Source organism: Asterias amurensis, chromosome 7 (genome assembly GCF_032118995.1).
Source record: "Asterias amurensis chromosome 7, ASM3211899v1".
Taxonomy (NCBI): domain Eukaryota; kingdom Metazoa; phylum Echinodermata; class Asteroidea; order Forcipulatida; family Asteriidae; genus Asterias; species Asterias amurensis.
Window position 1 is genome coordinate 16,522,411 of NC_092654.1, and position 16,396 is coordinate 16,538,806.

The window sequence follows — 16,396 nt, forward strand, 5'->3', positions numbered from 1 at the left end:
TTAGGAATAGGAATGTGTCATCAACATCTCCCACCAAAGTTCATAGTTATTATTTTTTAAAGGATTTTTAATAGAGCAAAGAATTCAAACTTAAAACAAAAAAAATGATGAGGAAGAAATAAAAAGTAAACTTTAGGTTGGCAGATAAAATGTACAGTTTTGCACTTTTCAAAATAAAGATAAATTTGCCAAATCTAAAAAAACCATGGGGTAACGTCAACGAGCCCATTATTTTGAACCCACAAGGCCATCTGGTATAAACTTGATAAATGTTTTTTACATCCCCAAAGATCTTTAAAAAACTCCTATTAAAAAAAAAGAAGAAGACAGAAAAAACCCAACAAGAAAACAACCCCAGAAGAAGTTCAAGATGAGATTCCCCACCTGAAATTTAACGACAAGAAACAAAGTACATGGAATGACATTTCACTTAGTCTGTGTGTTTATATTTCTGGTTAGAAATTAACTGACATCCTTTAAACCTCTGTGTTTAAAACACGAGCATTGAAACTTTATTAATCAGACAAGCAATGAATGTGGTTTAGCTTTTATGCACACATTTAATTTTTTTCATAACATCAGGCCAAACAAAAAAATAATTCTGCTTCTACCTAGTTACCCGACCAACCCTGATGCAAGGTTTTTAATTTTGCTATTTACAGACTTGTGTTCAGAAAGGTTGCTTTGATTTTTAACACAGACAGCTCGTTTGACAATATTTACTGTTTTCAGGGCTGGAATTAAACTTGAGTTCACCGAGGCCATGGTCTCTGTTTCCTTTTGTAGTGGACTTGGTGCCCCTTCAAAACTTTAAAGTTCTCATTGCGAAATGAAAATGGCCTTGCCCTTAGATTACAGCATGTTTCATTTATCGTGCAGTCTACATTGGACAGCGTAGAAAAGATTTTTGTTTGGGGGCCGACCTAATTTTCAGTTTGACCAATTAAAATTTCCTCGTCTTATCAAATGGCTGGCATGTAATCAGAAGTAGATTTTTTTTCTTCTTTGGCTTATAATGCAGATAATGTGCATGAAGCACTTAAACAAAATTACATAATTCATAAGACTCTATTAATTAATCTGGTCGATGATTACTCGTTTATCACTAAAGCAGAGATTAAAAGGAAAAACTTCCTATCGCAAATATTGACTCAAAAGACTGACAGCTGACACTCCCCTAAATTAATTTCTCATACCTGACGCCCAGGAACACAACCAAAGTGCAGGTTTTGATTTCCTTGTCCCTGAGAGGTTTTGACCTCCTTAGACATTGATTACAACAAGTCAGACATAATTATTGATGTTCAGCTCCAGGCGAGTGTTTATCCTACCATATACAGCCAGTCACCTTTGGTTCTGACTTATTTCTCACTCCCATCGCCCCTCCGCTGTCGTTATGAATTCTGAGACATGGGCATCTGTTGCTTTTTCTCTCTGACATGGGATATATGTCAACAGCCAGTCATGTAGGACTGGATTGCATGCCTTTCATAGCTGTACGTGGTGGGTGAGAGCTTGTTAAAAAAAAACTGTCTATCTACTGGAGGCGGGTCCCTTGGCTTTGGGTCTGGAGTGCAAGTTGGTTCATGAGTCTGGGGCGATGGATTTCAGACTTCTTCAGAGTGCCTCGTGTCTGGCTGTGGCACAGCATGGAGGCGGGGGTATGTGGAGCTGATACGGGCTGGATTACAAGACAGTAACTTTGACTCTTCCCACCACCCCCTAGTGTTTGCTCCTTGTCCTCATTATCCGTCTTATCCTGAGTTTGTTTTCCCAGCTGATGAGGAGTTTGCGTATTAGTGCATTATATTTATAGGTGCGTCAGTTGTTGGCCATTTTTTATACTAGGACAAGGCCAGTTTGGAGTATTCCAATGAAAGTGTCGCTGGTGTGAGAATCCTCAGAACTGAAATAAGAAAGTGGGAAGATGTATCTGCGCTGTGGATGTACAGACTAGAAGAAACATTGGATTTGTATCAGTCAGTTGGATTTATATTGTTTTGGTGTGATGGCGATGTACGGCTGGCAACACAAGTCAGAATGTATTGGCATGAAGCTACCAGGTAAGCAGGGGCACAAAATATTGCGCAGATACTTTGAATATTAACAGAACATTACAGAATTAGTAAAAATAAAAGTCGTCTAACATCACAGATTTACATAAAACTTACACGGTCTATGATGATGATTGGTATATAAAATATCCCTTAAAATATTTCTGTCTGAAATGTCTTATTTGATGAGAAATAAAAAAACAAAATTACCATTTGGAGTTTATCGTTTTGAGCATTTTTTTTTTTTTTTTTTTAAATCGATGTCATGCATCGGGTTTCCACTATTTTCTCATGACCCAGATGGCTTGTCTATCTCAAACTTCTACAGGATTGTCAATTTATGTTTATGGTGGAATTACGTAAAGTGCTTACACTGCCAGCAACTGTTTTGCTAGTAAAAAAACAATTCTGTAATGTTCCTTCAACCAACAGTTTTAACTGGAAGAAACAGTTTGTCCTTGGAACTTGAAGTGAACTACATTAACCCTTTGGTGTATCATCTAGATGTAAAGAGTAGTCATTAAAATAAATCAATATAATTACATTGGTCATCAAAGGATTAAGGAAATCATTTATCAACTGTTTAAGTCTCTGTGTGTGAGCTTTTCAATGGTATCAAGGCTAGGACCAGGGGCCCAATTTCATAGAGTCGCTTAAGCAGAAAATATTGCTTAATGTTTGTCTGCTAAGCGGAAATAATCAGGATACCAGTCACAAATTGTAAATGTGACGTGGTAGTTTAGCTGGTAACTTTATTCCGGTAAGCACACCTTTGTTATATGCTCAGCTACTTTTGTGCTTGAGCAGCTCTATGAAATTGGGCCCAAGACTCGGGTTATTCACAGGCAGGAGGTTTGCAGAGCTTTGCTTTAAGAAGTAAGGCGCAATTTCATGGAGCTGCTCATTTGTTATTATAAACACAAAAAGTGTCTTAGAACGAACATTGTTAGGTTACCAGCCCCCAATTTTTTTTTCACTTACAATTAGTGAGCGGTTTCCTGCTAAGTTGCACTCAGCTGTAATTTGTTCTGAAAATGCTGTTACAATAGTGTTAAGGGGGGCCTAGCCTTTTGCTTTCAAAATAAGTGAGTGACAGTTAATTATTTATCCCAACAAATATTTCTTGGAGCCAGATTGAAACTTTCCCGAGGAATTGTTTGTTTAATAATTGCCAACCATGTCCTTTATCTTCAAGCATTAAATTTGACCTAATAATACTAATGTGAGAAACTGAAAGACAAAACGATTCTCCCCGACTGTGGTCCCGTGTACTAATGGTTGAACTTCAACCTCTGCCAACACATTGCACTCATATTGCAGCTTGTAAAAGTGCTCATTTGACCTTGATGTTGACCTTTCCCTGGTAGTTCTCTAATGGGAGGTCATGCATGCTGCACAGTTTGGTTTGCTGGCAGTGTATTAGAGTATTGTACAATTTAAATTGAATACTGACTAATGCACTGACAGTTTTTTGTTTGGATAAAAGTTAAAAGGATATTAGAACGCAGTTATCTGATTTGAATTGGCATCAGTGCTGCATGAAATTGAGGCACAGTGTACATACTTAAATTCTATCTTAAAAATATCAAAGTTTAAGTTCAGAAGTCACTTGAAAACAGCCCTTTTAAAGTAAAAAGAGATTTATACATTGTAAATGAACAAATTCAATCATCAACAATGAGGCATTTGGGCCCCAGATTGTTTCCATGAATCAATTGAGCATTGCTACCCGTGTTGGTGAAATGTACACAATCGCGGTGCATGTCAGGTTCTCTCCATGGATTTTTTCTCTCAAAAACTTGGGTACATTCTGAAGGGATGGTGAGCAAGATTGTTTAGGCCTAAGGCCTACCTTTATAACCTTGGAAAAAGCTGCTAAGATATAGGTGGACTTAGCTATAGGGGACTCGGCTATAAGGGACTCATCCACCTTTCTCTCTCTAGTCTTTGTGGTTTTCTGATGTTCAAAATGTTACTTGCAAAACGTACTTGTAGATATCCTTCATTGGGGCATGTGCATCAAGACATTTCTACTGGAGCCTTTCAAGGGCACCAAGGCATTGACCAGGGGGCATGAAGCAAACACCTTTGTTGCCTTCTCGACCTGGATTCTCTCCACTCACTGTCTGGAGCAAAACTTGCAACCAAAGGAAGATGCACTGGGTTCCTACTAACCACACAACAAGAGCTAGAGCTACATAATTCTGAAAAGAAACAAAAGGAATACAAACACAATAGACAGAGTGGCAAAGAAGCTGCAACGGCCTCTTCCACTTAAAAATAGGGTAGGCTAGGGAAAGGATACTTGCATTTTATTAGAGCATGATTAGAGGGAAACACAAACACTTGAAACTAATTCAAATAAGTTGGAAAAATCTACTCCTCTTTGACAGTGAAGTACAGTTACGACTTAACTGTTCAGTGTGGGAAATGCCTCAAGTGGAAGTGCTCCAAAAAATTTTGTGAATCAAAAACTGGAAAGTTGTTACCTACAATTTTCATTGAAATGATTGGAATAAAACATGCAGAAACCTTCCCTTTAAATCATTGAACCCCAAATGACATTAGTGCTTGGGTTTAAAAAAAAGTACATTCACTGCAAGACCTGCATTTATCATAATAAATTACTAAACTCTGACAAATGGCCCTTGGTTGTGTTTACTACCAGCCAAATGTAGCATTTGTAAATATTATAAAGTTCTTTTGAGAATAATACCTATAGTGCCTATAGGCCTAAAGAAAATTTACGATGTCAATGCTTTCTTTTTTGCCATAGATAGTAACTGATGTGTTGTTGAGGAACTAGTAGGGGGAACTTAAAATTTAACACCAAGCTGTTCTATGAAAATGTAGCACTGTCGGCGATACATTTTCTAAGCTCAAACAATCTTATGCTTAAAAAAATATAAACAAAAATAAATAAATAAATATTGTACTTTGTAATCATGTAGGTCTACAATGTACATTGGCAGCCAGAGGGCATCTTCTTATCATACTGTTGATGCAGTATGTATACATCTTGTACAATCTCTGGTGCAATAAATATCCCAGATGCAATGTAAATAAACAAGTACGACGACGTGTTCATAAACTTAAATCTTGGCCAGTTGGATATCAGCTCCATATATTCGTCTGTAGAAATAGTGTGCCAGTGTGTTGCAAAGTGTTATTGGCATATGCACTACCTGTTTAATTAACACCCCGCCCTGGGGATGAACCACTCACATGTATTTCATGGGCAATTGGACATAGCGTGCATTGAATATACTATTAATATTTGTTTGTCTGCCATTTGTTTCACCACAATGTAAATACTTCATAAAACAATTACTGCAGTCTACACCACAGGTTGTCCTTGGTTGGCAGCTAGAGCATGAACCAACATTTAATTATTTTTAGGGCCTACATGCCATGTTACAGAACAAATGTACTTTAAATGTTTCTTTAAATATTCATGCATTAAGATGTTTTTTTTTCTGGGGTGCTTCACATTTCATATTCTGAGCATGCAGTGCACCTCATCACATTTCACAATATGTAATGGGATATTTTTAAAATATAAAGCTTTAAAAATGTTTCCCCATGTGTGAATATTTTTCCCAAACTAAGGTCAACTTGTTTGCACTTTCGCTTCCAATGGGGGGTTCCAGTCAGTGAGTTTGACGGATCCACCCGACAGTTTTAAAGGGTTTGGGTACTTTTTGTACGACACAAAACACAATGTCCACAGATTTATATGGTTTGAAGATAATGATAGTAGAAAGTTTGCTGAGGTGTTGTAGATTTGAGAAATTAGTAAAACAATGTCACACAAATGTTTTTCGTCTCAGGGAGCGAATTATTTTATAACAATGTAGTACATGTATGTACAACATATTTATTCAGCTGTATTGCTGTATGATTTTTACTGTTTTTTTTTCCTCAAAAATTTACGACTAAAGTAGCTGAAACTTCTACAGGTAATTTATATTACATACATCTTCATTCGCAGTGAGTAGGGATTCATGTCATGGCAAAAAAACTTGATCTACAAAAGTTATATCAAAACCCTTAAAGTTTATTTACAAGGGTTGATTTCACCATGATTTTACAAAGGGTTAGGACTAGTGTTTACTTAGGACCAGTCCTAACTAAGGACTAACATAGGACTAGACCTAGGAGATCTTAAAAACTTCAGCCTAGTCCTAAGTCAGGATGAGTAACTCTTCTTACTCTTTAAGCCGGGTTCATACTTCCTGCGAATGCGAATGCGATACGAATGTTGACGTCACAAATTCGCAACAAATAATTCGCAGCAGTTCAACTTTGCTCAACTCACTTGCGAATATTGCTGCGAAAGGAGGGTTGTGACGTCAAATTGGCGTCAAATTCGCAGGAAGTATGAACTGGGCTTAACTTGAGATAGACTAGTCTTACCTCTTTGTGAAATCAACCCCTGGTCCAGTGTACATGATGTACATGTAGGCCTGCATGTTTGCTTTGACATGCAAGGACAGTGTCATGGCAAAATACCACCCTTAACTGTGAAGCTACTAATAATAGTCTTCAGGCATCTGTCATTACAATAATATGTTGTTATTGTACTCAGGGGAGTCATTTAAAAGGTTCTGTTATGGGTTGGCTCTGGTTTCATAATAACTCTGTTTATTTAATAGAGTGGTTTGTGGTTTGGTATTTCATTTCAAGATAAGTCATACCCTTGGTACGCTTGGTGTGACTCTTTCAATCCCTTTGAATAATGTTTTGGTTGACTGGGTTGGCTGTGTTGTTTTTAAAAGTTAAAAAGTTCCAGTAAAATGTTTGGTGTGCTTAAAGCACTGGATACTACTAGTCTTCACAGTTGGTGTATCACAACATACATGTTTGCATAAAAAATAACAAACAGGTGAAAATTTGAGCTCAATCGGTCGTAGAAGTTGCGAGATATTAATTAAAGAAAAAAACACCCCTGTCACACGAAGTTGTGTGCTTTCAGATGCTTGATTTTGAGACCTCATATTCTAAATCTGAGGTCTCCAAATCAAATTCGTGGAAAATTACTTCTTTCTCGAAAACTATGTCACTTCAGAGGGAGCTGTTTCTCACAACGTTTTATACTATCAACCTCTCCCCATTATTCTAAATCCCCTAAAATTGAGGGATTGTAAATGTAGGCCCAAATAATTTCTTTTTATCACTGGGCCAGGCATGTCAGTCTTATCCAAGTCCAAAAATTTTGATGCTGAGTTACTAGATTGGAGTATCCAAGCCAAATACACCAGTCATGCATAAAAACAAAGCCCAAACAGATGGTTGTTTATGTCAAATGTCAATTTTATGCCAGGAAACAAAATGTGCAAAATACAGAAAACATTACACACAGACATACGTGAAATACTTGTCAGAATTATTGTTGGGTTTTTCAAAAACACAATTTAACGAGTGTGATGGAATGTTCATTGTAGTTGCTGTCCTGGAGATAAAAGCTTGATGAATTATTTTTGTTATTTATAGTTTGCAAACAATATTGTCCCGTCCCTTTTAAAAAATGTCCTCGGTCGAGAGCCATAACTCATCCATCAGTCAGACTGGGACGCCTGGCATTCTACATTGTATTTCATGAATGACATTTTTACTTTTCAAAGCTATCTTAACAAACAAGGTGTCTAGTGACCTATTTGTATTGTGGGTGTAGAAACCATGCAGGTTTACCAATTTGGGTTCAAGGACTCTCTCTAGTATATATGTGGCCCCACAAATTGAGGGTTATATCTTCCAGCAGTTGGAGAGCACTCATTTTTTATTTTGAGGAAATCTGATTTTCTTGACAAGTTATTGGACCCCCACTTGTTGAATTTTTCACTTTACACTGGTGTGAATGATGTATTTTTTGCAGGAATGTTGGAACTTAGCTTACAAAGTATGTCTCACTACATGTGTGAACAACTTGCATTTAGTTTTACTTACATTTCAAATTACAAGCATACTGTTATAACATTTATAGCTAACACAAAAATTGTGTTTTAGTTCGTGGGAGAACTAGTGTTGGGAATTTTATTTGAATTTGATGAATTATTTTTTTATTCCTATTTTTTTAAAATGTTTTTTAATTGTTCATATATTTTGTAATGTGTATTTTAAATACATGTTATTATTAATTGTACTATGTATTTTGGCTGCTAAGTTTATTTAGTAGATTTAAAATTTACATGAAGTTAGTTTATAATATTTATCCAACCGTTTAACAGAATCAAGAATTCCTATAGAATCAGACATTATACATAGTCTTAAAGGAACACGCTGCCTTGGATCGGTCGAGTTGGTCTTTGAAAAGCGTATGTAACCGTTTGTTATAAAATGCATATGGGTAGAAAGATACTGTAAAAGTAGGATATAATGATCCACACAAGTATCACTCGAAATTGCGTGGTTTTCCTTTTACCTCGTCGACAAACACGGTCGGCCATTTATGGGAGTCAAATTTTTGACTGCCATAAATGGCCGACTGTGTTAGTTCACAAAGTAAAAGGAAAACCATGCAATTTCGAGGCAAATGTGTGTGGATAATTTTATTCTACTTTTAAAACATCTTTCTAACCATATGCATTTTATAAAAAACGGTTACAAATGCTTTTCAAAGACCAACTCGACCGATCCAACGCAACGTGTTCTTTTAACTACTAAACATGTAGGTCTGTTTGTCTTTTCAGTGCGACCTTTAGTCCATCAGTGGAATTAAAATATTCAATATTGACACAAACAGACTTGCTTTTCTGCATTTCCCCTGACAACCTAAGTGTTTATGGAAGTTTGGCTGATCCCTGGTGTCTGCATGGCAAAGATCACTGTCTATGGGTGGAGATAAATATCTGGACGCCATTGTCGCTGTTCGTTAACCTGATCAAAATCAAACTTATCTGGATAAACACACTCTATGAAATGATAATATTTTACTACGTGCTATTAATGAAAAAGTATGCATGTGTACTTCTTAGTTAAATAAAGTGACTTTTTAATGGATGGCTAGTACAAAAGATGTTGAGAACAGGGTTTGCTATCATCTAAAATACTACAAAGTTGTGTGTCATAAAAGTTTTGTATTCTTTATATTTTTTTTAAAGGTGATTGTATGTACTTGTGCACCTTCTTTTATTTATAGATTCAATGTCTGAAAAGCCTGGAATGAGAAAAACCCAAGACCAAACTCCAAGTATGACTTGATTTAAATTAGTTCTTGTAGCTCATCAAACTTAAAAACAAATGGGGCCAAAACTCACACTTCCTTGTTTAAAAATGACATATTAAGATGTACTCATGTGATCAGAGTACAAATGAAAATGGCAGTTAATTAACTCGGATTGTAAGTTGTAATTGATTAAAATGCACAACTGTTCCCTTACTGGTGGATTTGTTTGAATCCATTTTTGGGACATGTTTATAAAGGCCTACTTTACAATTGGTAGAATCTTGAATGCCATGAATTATTTCCTTATAACTCCAGCTGGGAAGTTCCGGATCTACTTCAACAAACAGCACGACATGTTTGTGGGTAGAAAATAAAGCCCATAATTAAATTCCAAAAGAACATTGAACTGTATTTTCCCGCTATAAAGCTGGGCTGGTTTGACCTGTTTTTCAAATCCATTATAACCCTGTGAGGTTTAGATTTTGGGACAAACAATATATGATTGAACTATGAAGGGCTTGCGGCTGAAACTTTCTGAACTGTTCCATCGAGAACAATTTAAAGTTTTTTGTATTTATTTTTTAAAATTGTCATTAGGAATTAATGTACATTTACTGGACAGTTTACGAATCGTAATTGTGCACATTGTTTGAAGTTATGTTAGAGCAAGATACTGTATGACAGGCATGCACATGATAAAGTTTGCTTTTGTGCAATTCCACCGCAGGAAAGGCATTAAGCTTTTTATCTTTGAGAAATGTGTATGAATGAAATAACTGTTGTGCGTGCATTTCAAACAATTCTTTTAAAGACTAATGAAGTCTTTTTAGCATTATTTGTTTCTCTTAAAAGAACTGCCCTAAACTGAACAACGAACAAAATGAGATATTTTTGGTAGCATTCTTCACTGTACTAAAGCCCAGTTTGTACTTCCAGCGAATGCAAAGTGAATTTTGACATCACAAATTTGCAACAGACATCTCGCTACGCTACAGTTGAGCTGTGCTCAACTCTTGCGAAGCATTCACAGTAAAAACGGAGCTGTAGCGTCAAATTGGCTTCACACGATGCATTTTCGGGAAGTTTGAACCGGGCTTTAGACGTTAGCTTTGGAGTGGGAAATAACAAAAACTATGTAAGATGTTCATGCATGTGACATAATGACAGAAAACTTAAAATTATTTATCTAAGCATTGTATTTTGTTTTTGTTATTGCAGAGCCAGTCATGCAAGCATCTCAGATATCAGATCTCTTGAAGAGGAAGATTGCGTTTCTATCAGGTATTGTTAAACCACTCATTAGACTTTATCCAGTCCACCTCTTTGCCCTTTTGCATCCTTCCCCTTTATATACCAAGAGATCCTTGGAAATAGTTGAATGAGTTTAGGAAATAGACTTGATCCAGTCAAACACTTAACCCTTTTGCATCCTTCCCTGTACCAAGAGGATGTGTGTGTTTAACTGTAAAAGGACACGTTGCTTTATATCGGGCAAATTGGTCTATGAAAAGCGGTAGAAACTGTTAATAAAAGCGTGGTTAGAAAGATGTTTATGAAGAATATATTGATCCACACAAGTATGCCTCTAAAATTGCATGGTTTTTGTTTTCCTTTGCAAAATAACAAGGTGTGCCATTTTGTGGAGTCAAAAATTTGACATGCCATGTTAGTTCACGATGTAAAAGGAAAACCACTTAAGTGTGGATCGTTATTTTACTTTTTTATCTTTCTAACCACATGCATTTCATAAAAAGCGGGTTCAAATGCTTTTCCAACTCGCCCAATTCAAGGCAACATGTCCCTTCAAGGAAATAGTCGAGTATAGGAAATAGACTTGATCCAGTCCACCACTTATGTTCTGTGACATACTTCCCCAGGGTGTTCAACCACTAAGGAAATGGGTGAACGAGTATAGGAAATCAATTGAGGAAGTAGTTGGTGAGAATATTGGTAACAAGATTACAATGGATTAGTTACCAACAACATGGCCTTCAAGAGGGACCTTTGTGATCAAAAGAGATAGAGTAAAGGCCGACCATTCACCCCTTGGATTCCTTGGAGGCACTTTCACACTGCAGAGCAAAAAAAACCCAACCCTAAAACAAACAAATAAACAAACACAAATGTTTGTTTCATACTTTGGCAATTTTCCTTGGAAGAATGAACACTCAATATGCTAACCCCAGAGTTATGTCGCTTAACCCTACTCCCAAGCAGGGGTAGCCAATTCACAGAGTTTGCCAGGGTTAGCATTTCAAGTATGAACAGGGTCAACTCAAGGTTCCCTGGAATTTCCCTTGGAAATACTTGCAGTGTGAAAGAGGCTAGAGTCCCCTACAAGAAATAAAGCCAAACGGAAAGTTCCTTTGCATTTTTTTTTCACATTCAACGACCAAATAGACCCCTTGCATAATGCGCTACGCTGCTGAGGTCACAAACATGCTTTTACTGGCCCAGAGCACCTGTCGTCCAATGATATGCCTCCTTTTGCCTCAGCTTCAGTAAAGATCCCAATACTTAGTCTAACTTATTACCATTTTTTGACAGGAGGGAAAGATCGACGAGGTGGACCAATCATATCCTTCCCAGCCCAGTCTTCAGAAGTCTCTTTAGAGGACATTGCCACAAGTGTGTCGTATCTTGCCACGATACCAAGGTAATCACATCCGATACGCTCAAACTGCGTGCCAATATGTACAATTTTTTTGCCTAAAATTACTCAAAAGATAAACATAAACAAAATCTCAGAAATAAAATAGAATTAAAAAATCATAAAGAAAAATCATATACATATCAGCCATTCCATTGTGACTCGCGTGACAATCTCACTGGTTTTTCAACTTTTGAAAGATCTATACTCCAAAATATAAAACGTGGCTCTCATGTAACTCAATTTATATAAACTTAGTAAAGAGCCCTATAATAAAAAACAAAAAACGAACACAAATTGTGTGGGTATCATGTTTTTATAGGTGTTCCAAAAATGTGACTCGCGTGACTGCCAAAAAATGAAAGGTCTTGTATCCCTGTATGCCGTTGCCCATTCGTGAGAACTCAGAGAAACTTTTTAGTCCCGGGTCACTTTTTTTTTAAGTACAAGAGAAGCACTATACTTTACAATAAAAAGTACAAAATACAAATTTTTTAAAAAATTGAAAATTTGTTAAATGCAATGTGACTCGCGTGACAGAAGTTTGTGACTCGCGTGACAAGTGAGAAAATATACAATAGCTAAACAGGATACTGCATAACAAGAACAATTTATTTCATTCAGAACACTTATAACTTGAAATTGAATCTTTTCATCAAAGGAAGAAACACCTGAAGCAACATTTAAAGGAAAATTAAGAATCTGAAGAGGCTTTGACTTAAACATGGTAATGTTGGGACGGTTCTGAAAAGAATTGGTGGTTCAACAACACTGTCTGGTCAAAACGTTGAGTTGTGAAACCACCAGTTCTTTTCAGAGAACCACTCAAACTCATAGAGAGAACCCTTACTAGAAATTATTATATTGTTTTGTGATTGGGGGAAGGACTTTTTTCTCACTACGCTTGGCAGAGTAGGTTGATAAGAAACAACCAATTTTGGTGTCAAGTTCTAATGGCATTAGACTGTGTTAGGCTGAGTACATGTACATCTGTTAAGTAATTTCTTTATTGATGCCCCTCTCCAAATCTAACTTAAGAACACTGTCTTAAAATACCCAGTTTCATCAAATATTTTTGTTCGTTCTTGTTTTAAGTTTATCATTCCTTGTATTGTTTAAATTATGCAGATGTGAATACATTGTACAGTGCAGTATGCAGTGTACACATGGTACATGTAGTTCAACATGATCTGCTGACAGTGTGCCAAGTCATAATTGTACACTGTAATAATTCCTTTTTCTAACATAAATTTATAAATTCAGGGGCATAGTAGTATGTTCCAGTGGGCTTGGGTGCTTTTTTAACATTCCATGTAGACATCATCCCCAGAATACTTTGGTAGCTTTTGCCAACCATGTGCATTAAGTGCATTTGCCGTGACTCGCGTGACAAACTCGAGGGTGTTTTTTTTTAAAAGTAGAATGCCTAGGTAAAAAAAAACTAATAAATTCTTGAAAGACCCTTTGAAAAGACCACTATTATGAGAGAGAAAAAAAAAAATGTTGAGGGTCTATAACAGAAAAAATACTATAATCATTTTTTTTGTGACTCGCGTGACAGTAAAACGAGGGTAAAAATTAACTCAAATTTTTCAAAAGTCAATAGTTCAATAAGGTATATTTAATTTTGGCTGTCCTTACTAATGACTCTTTGTTGTTTATACATAATGATTAAATCTGAACACCTATTGTTTCATGATTTTTTTTTCAAAACCTGAATTTCAAGGATTTTTCAGACTTCAGTGTACACTTTTTACCCTTTACTCCCAAGGCTGTCACAAAAACAATAAAGAATATTTTTATAAAGTCTTTTTAGAAATAGAAGCACTAGGTGTTCTTGTTTCAAAATAAATGTAAAAACTTCACTGATAACCATTTTAATTTTTTTACTATGAAGCGCAAATACCATGGAATGGCTGATATGTAGAATGCCTCAAATTGCACAGGAATGCTTTTAAAACCATTAAAAACCAAGATAAACACAAAGTTGAAAACATTCCAAAGTTCTTGGGCATAAAAAAAATCTTGTTATTTTCCTTTTCTGAATGACCCAACAAATGTTGGAAATCCATCCTTGTGTTTCTTTTTTTTCTCTTTTTTTTTCATAAAAGAAATGATATTCTTAAAAAAGCTTTGTATGCCTTGTCATACACAGTGTTCTAATACAAGGGTTTCCCTTGATTGTTCAAGAACTCAACAGGACAACAACAGACAAATTTTTTATCACCTGCCAGGGTTCGACCTTAACGCTGGTCCGCTGGCCAAATGCCAGTAGAAATCGCGGCGGACCAGCTGAAACACCTTGCCAACTGGTCCGGCTGACCAGTCAAAAATATCGGCAGCGGTACTACTATGACTATTATTTAAATATTTTTAGGCTCGAATAAAACGTAAAAACATTCACTCAAGGTTTGGATAAAACGTAAAAAAAATCACCCCAAGTGCCGCTGAACGCTGGCAAACTTTCCACGATAACGCATACACATGTACACACAGCGCAAAATCCCATCATGCAACGCAAATGCTTGTAGTCTTCGTATTAGTTCATGTGTGCCAAAAAGTGTAAGAAACATTAAACGCTAGAGGGCGTTTCAGAATATTCTATAGCGTGAGAATAGACGCCCTCTATTGGTGAAAGTACGCGATAGCTTACAAAACTAGCTTCAATCGCCTTGACAAAAGACCACAAGCAAAACGCATTCTGTCAGCAGCAGCATGGTCGTCGTCAACGGAGCAGATTTCCGTGTGGGAAAAAGAGTCTAGCGTGTTTACGAAAAACGAGCGAGACGGTGAGGCTTCATTGAACAAAAATTACAAAGTTAGGATACTCTGGATGAGCAAAAAGGAGTATTTAATTGGGATTAGTATGGTTCTTCCGTCCTGATTTTGCTTATTTTTTTTGGTTATTTGGGGCTTGTTTTTTTTTGCGGGAGATCGTTCGGCGATCTAGTTTGGCTCCATGGTTTTATTGGTCAAATATAGTGCGCGATTGCTTGGTTTTTTTTTTTGCGGGTTCAAATTTCAAGAAAGACTTGGGTTCTCGAATGCAACACCTCCATGGTTTAACAAAGGCGCAGTTGTTTTTGCTGCTTTTAATAGAATTTTTTCTTCACAAAACAGACGCCGGCACCGACCATTCCATACACATAATTAAAAAAATACCGTAAAACTCGTATGCTTCTCCATGGATGTTGCAACTATTTTGATGTCTACTTTTTTTTTTCTTTTTTTTCTGGACGAAAGTGGGAAGATTTTGGGAACTTCGGTTATCGGTACGATGTATTATGTTTATGAATATTTATTAAAAGTACAAACAGGCAATGTTTATACATGATAAAATAACTTAAGTGATCGCAAGTAAACCCTCCCCACTGTAGATTTGAAGGCAATACATAAAAAGTTAATATTTTTAACAGTTGGTTTTAAAGTGTTTTTTTTGTTAAGTAAAACAATAAAAACAAATTCATACAAATGTTCTTCGTACTTAGGAATACTTCGATGTCCAGTGCTTACAATAAACCGTAGACTAAAAAATTACCTAAATAAAGATCATGTTAAATTTTCCAATTTGCTCTCACAAATAATTTGACCTGTTATTAAATTAATTTTAATAAGATTATTGTTATTACTTTTTTTAAAGAAAAAATACTCTCAAATTAGTGAGCCCCCTTACGAACACAATAACTTGGTACACATAAATAAAGTATGGCTTCCAGTGCAGTTAAGTTGACGTTGCAATTCATGTTGAATTTTGAAATAGCAGCGATTAAAAATCGAGCAGTTGGTATACAACAGTATTTTTTTAGTTAAAAAAACATATAAAAAATTTGACGGACCAGTCAAAAACCTGGCGGACCAGTGAAAAATCAAGCCAACTGGTCCTGCTGGCCAGTTGAAAAAAAAGTTAAGGGCAACCCCTGCCTGCATTTGAAAACAGTATGGATTGTTTTGAAGATATTTTACTGGTCACAATATAAGTTATCACACAAGCGCGAGTGGAATACGGAAAAATATAGCGCTTCTGCGTCCCATATCCAACAATGAAAAGCCAAGTTGGATATGGGACGTAGACGCGCTATATTTTCCGTATTTCCACGAGCGCACGTGTGATAACGTATTTATCTTCAAGCAAACTTGGCGCGTGACATAGAACACACACGACGCAGGTAGTGATATTAGCCGTGCAGTAAAGGTTTTTATCACCACTCCATTCTGCGAATCTGATTGGAGGATAAGCGTACTTGAAGATAATGTATAATATTACATGTAGGGTGTCCTTAAACTGCTGAGTTCATTCGTACATAACTATCTATCCTGTAATAGTTTATTATGGGTCCAACTACCGTGACCATTTTCTACAGAGGAATTCTTTCCTTTTGTCCATTCATAATTCCTTCTGTCATTTCCCCCAGCAAATCATTAATGGGGAAAACCTGAACAATAACACAGTGGCCTTGTTATCTTCACCGGTTGAACTGGACACTAAAATGCATCCAACTGAGCTGTTCTGAAAGAATTCAAATAACT

At 36.3% G+C, this 16,396-nt stretch overlaps 1 protein-coding gene across 23 annotated transcripts in view; it reads left to right on the top strand.

Annotated features, from left to right (window-relative positions):
• Nucleotides 1-16,396, top strand: part of LOC139940146 (titin-like) — a 235,669-nt gene that overhangs the window by 5,759 nt on the left and 213,514 nt on the right. For 22 of the 23 annotated variants that reach the window (XM_071936406.1, XM_071936421.1, XM_071936416.1 and 19 more), the window contains exons 3-4: nt 10,438-10,500; nt 11,767-11,875. In XM_071936406.1, the coding sequence (XP_071792507.1) occupies nt 10,438-10,500; nt 11,767-11,875 (172 nt within the window). Of the gene's footprint in view, nt 1-1,583; nt 2,064-10,437; nt 10,501-11,766; nt 11,876-16,396 lie in introns of those variants that run through there. The other variant, XM_071936412.1, reaches the window with a different exon arrangement.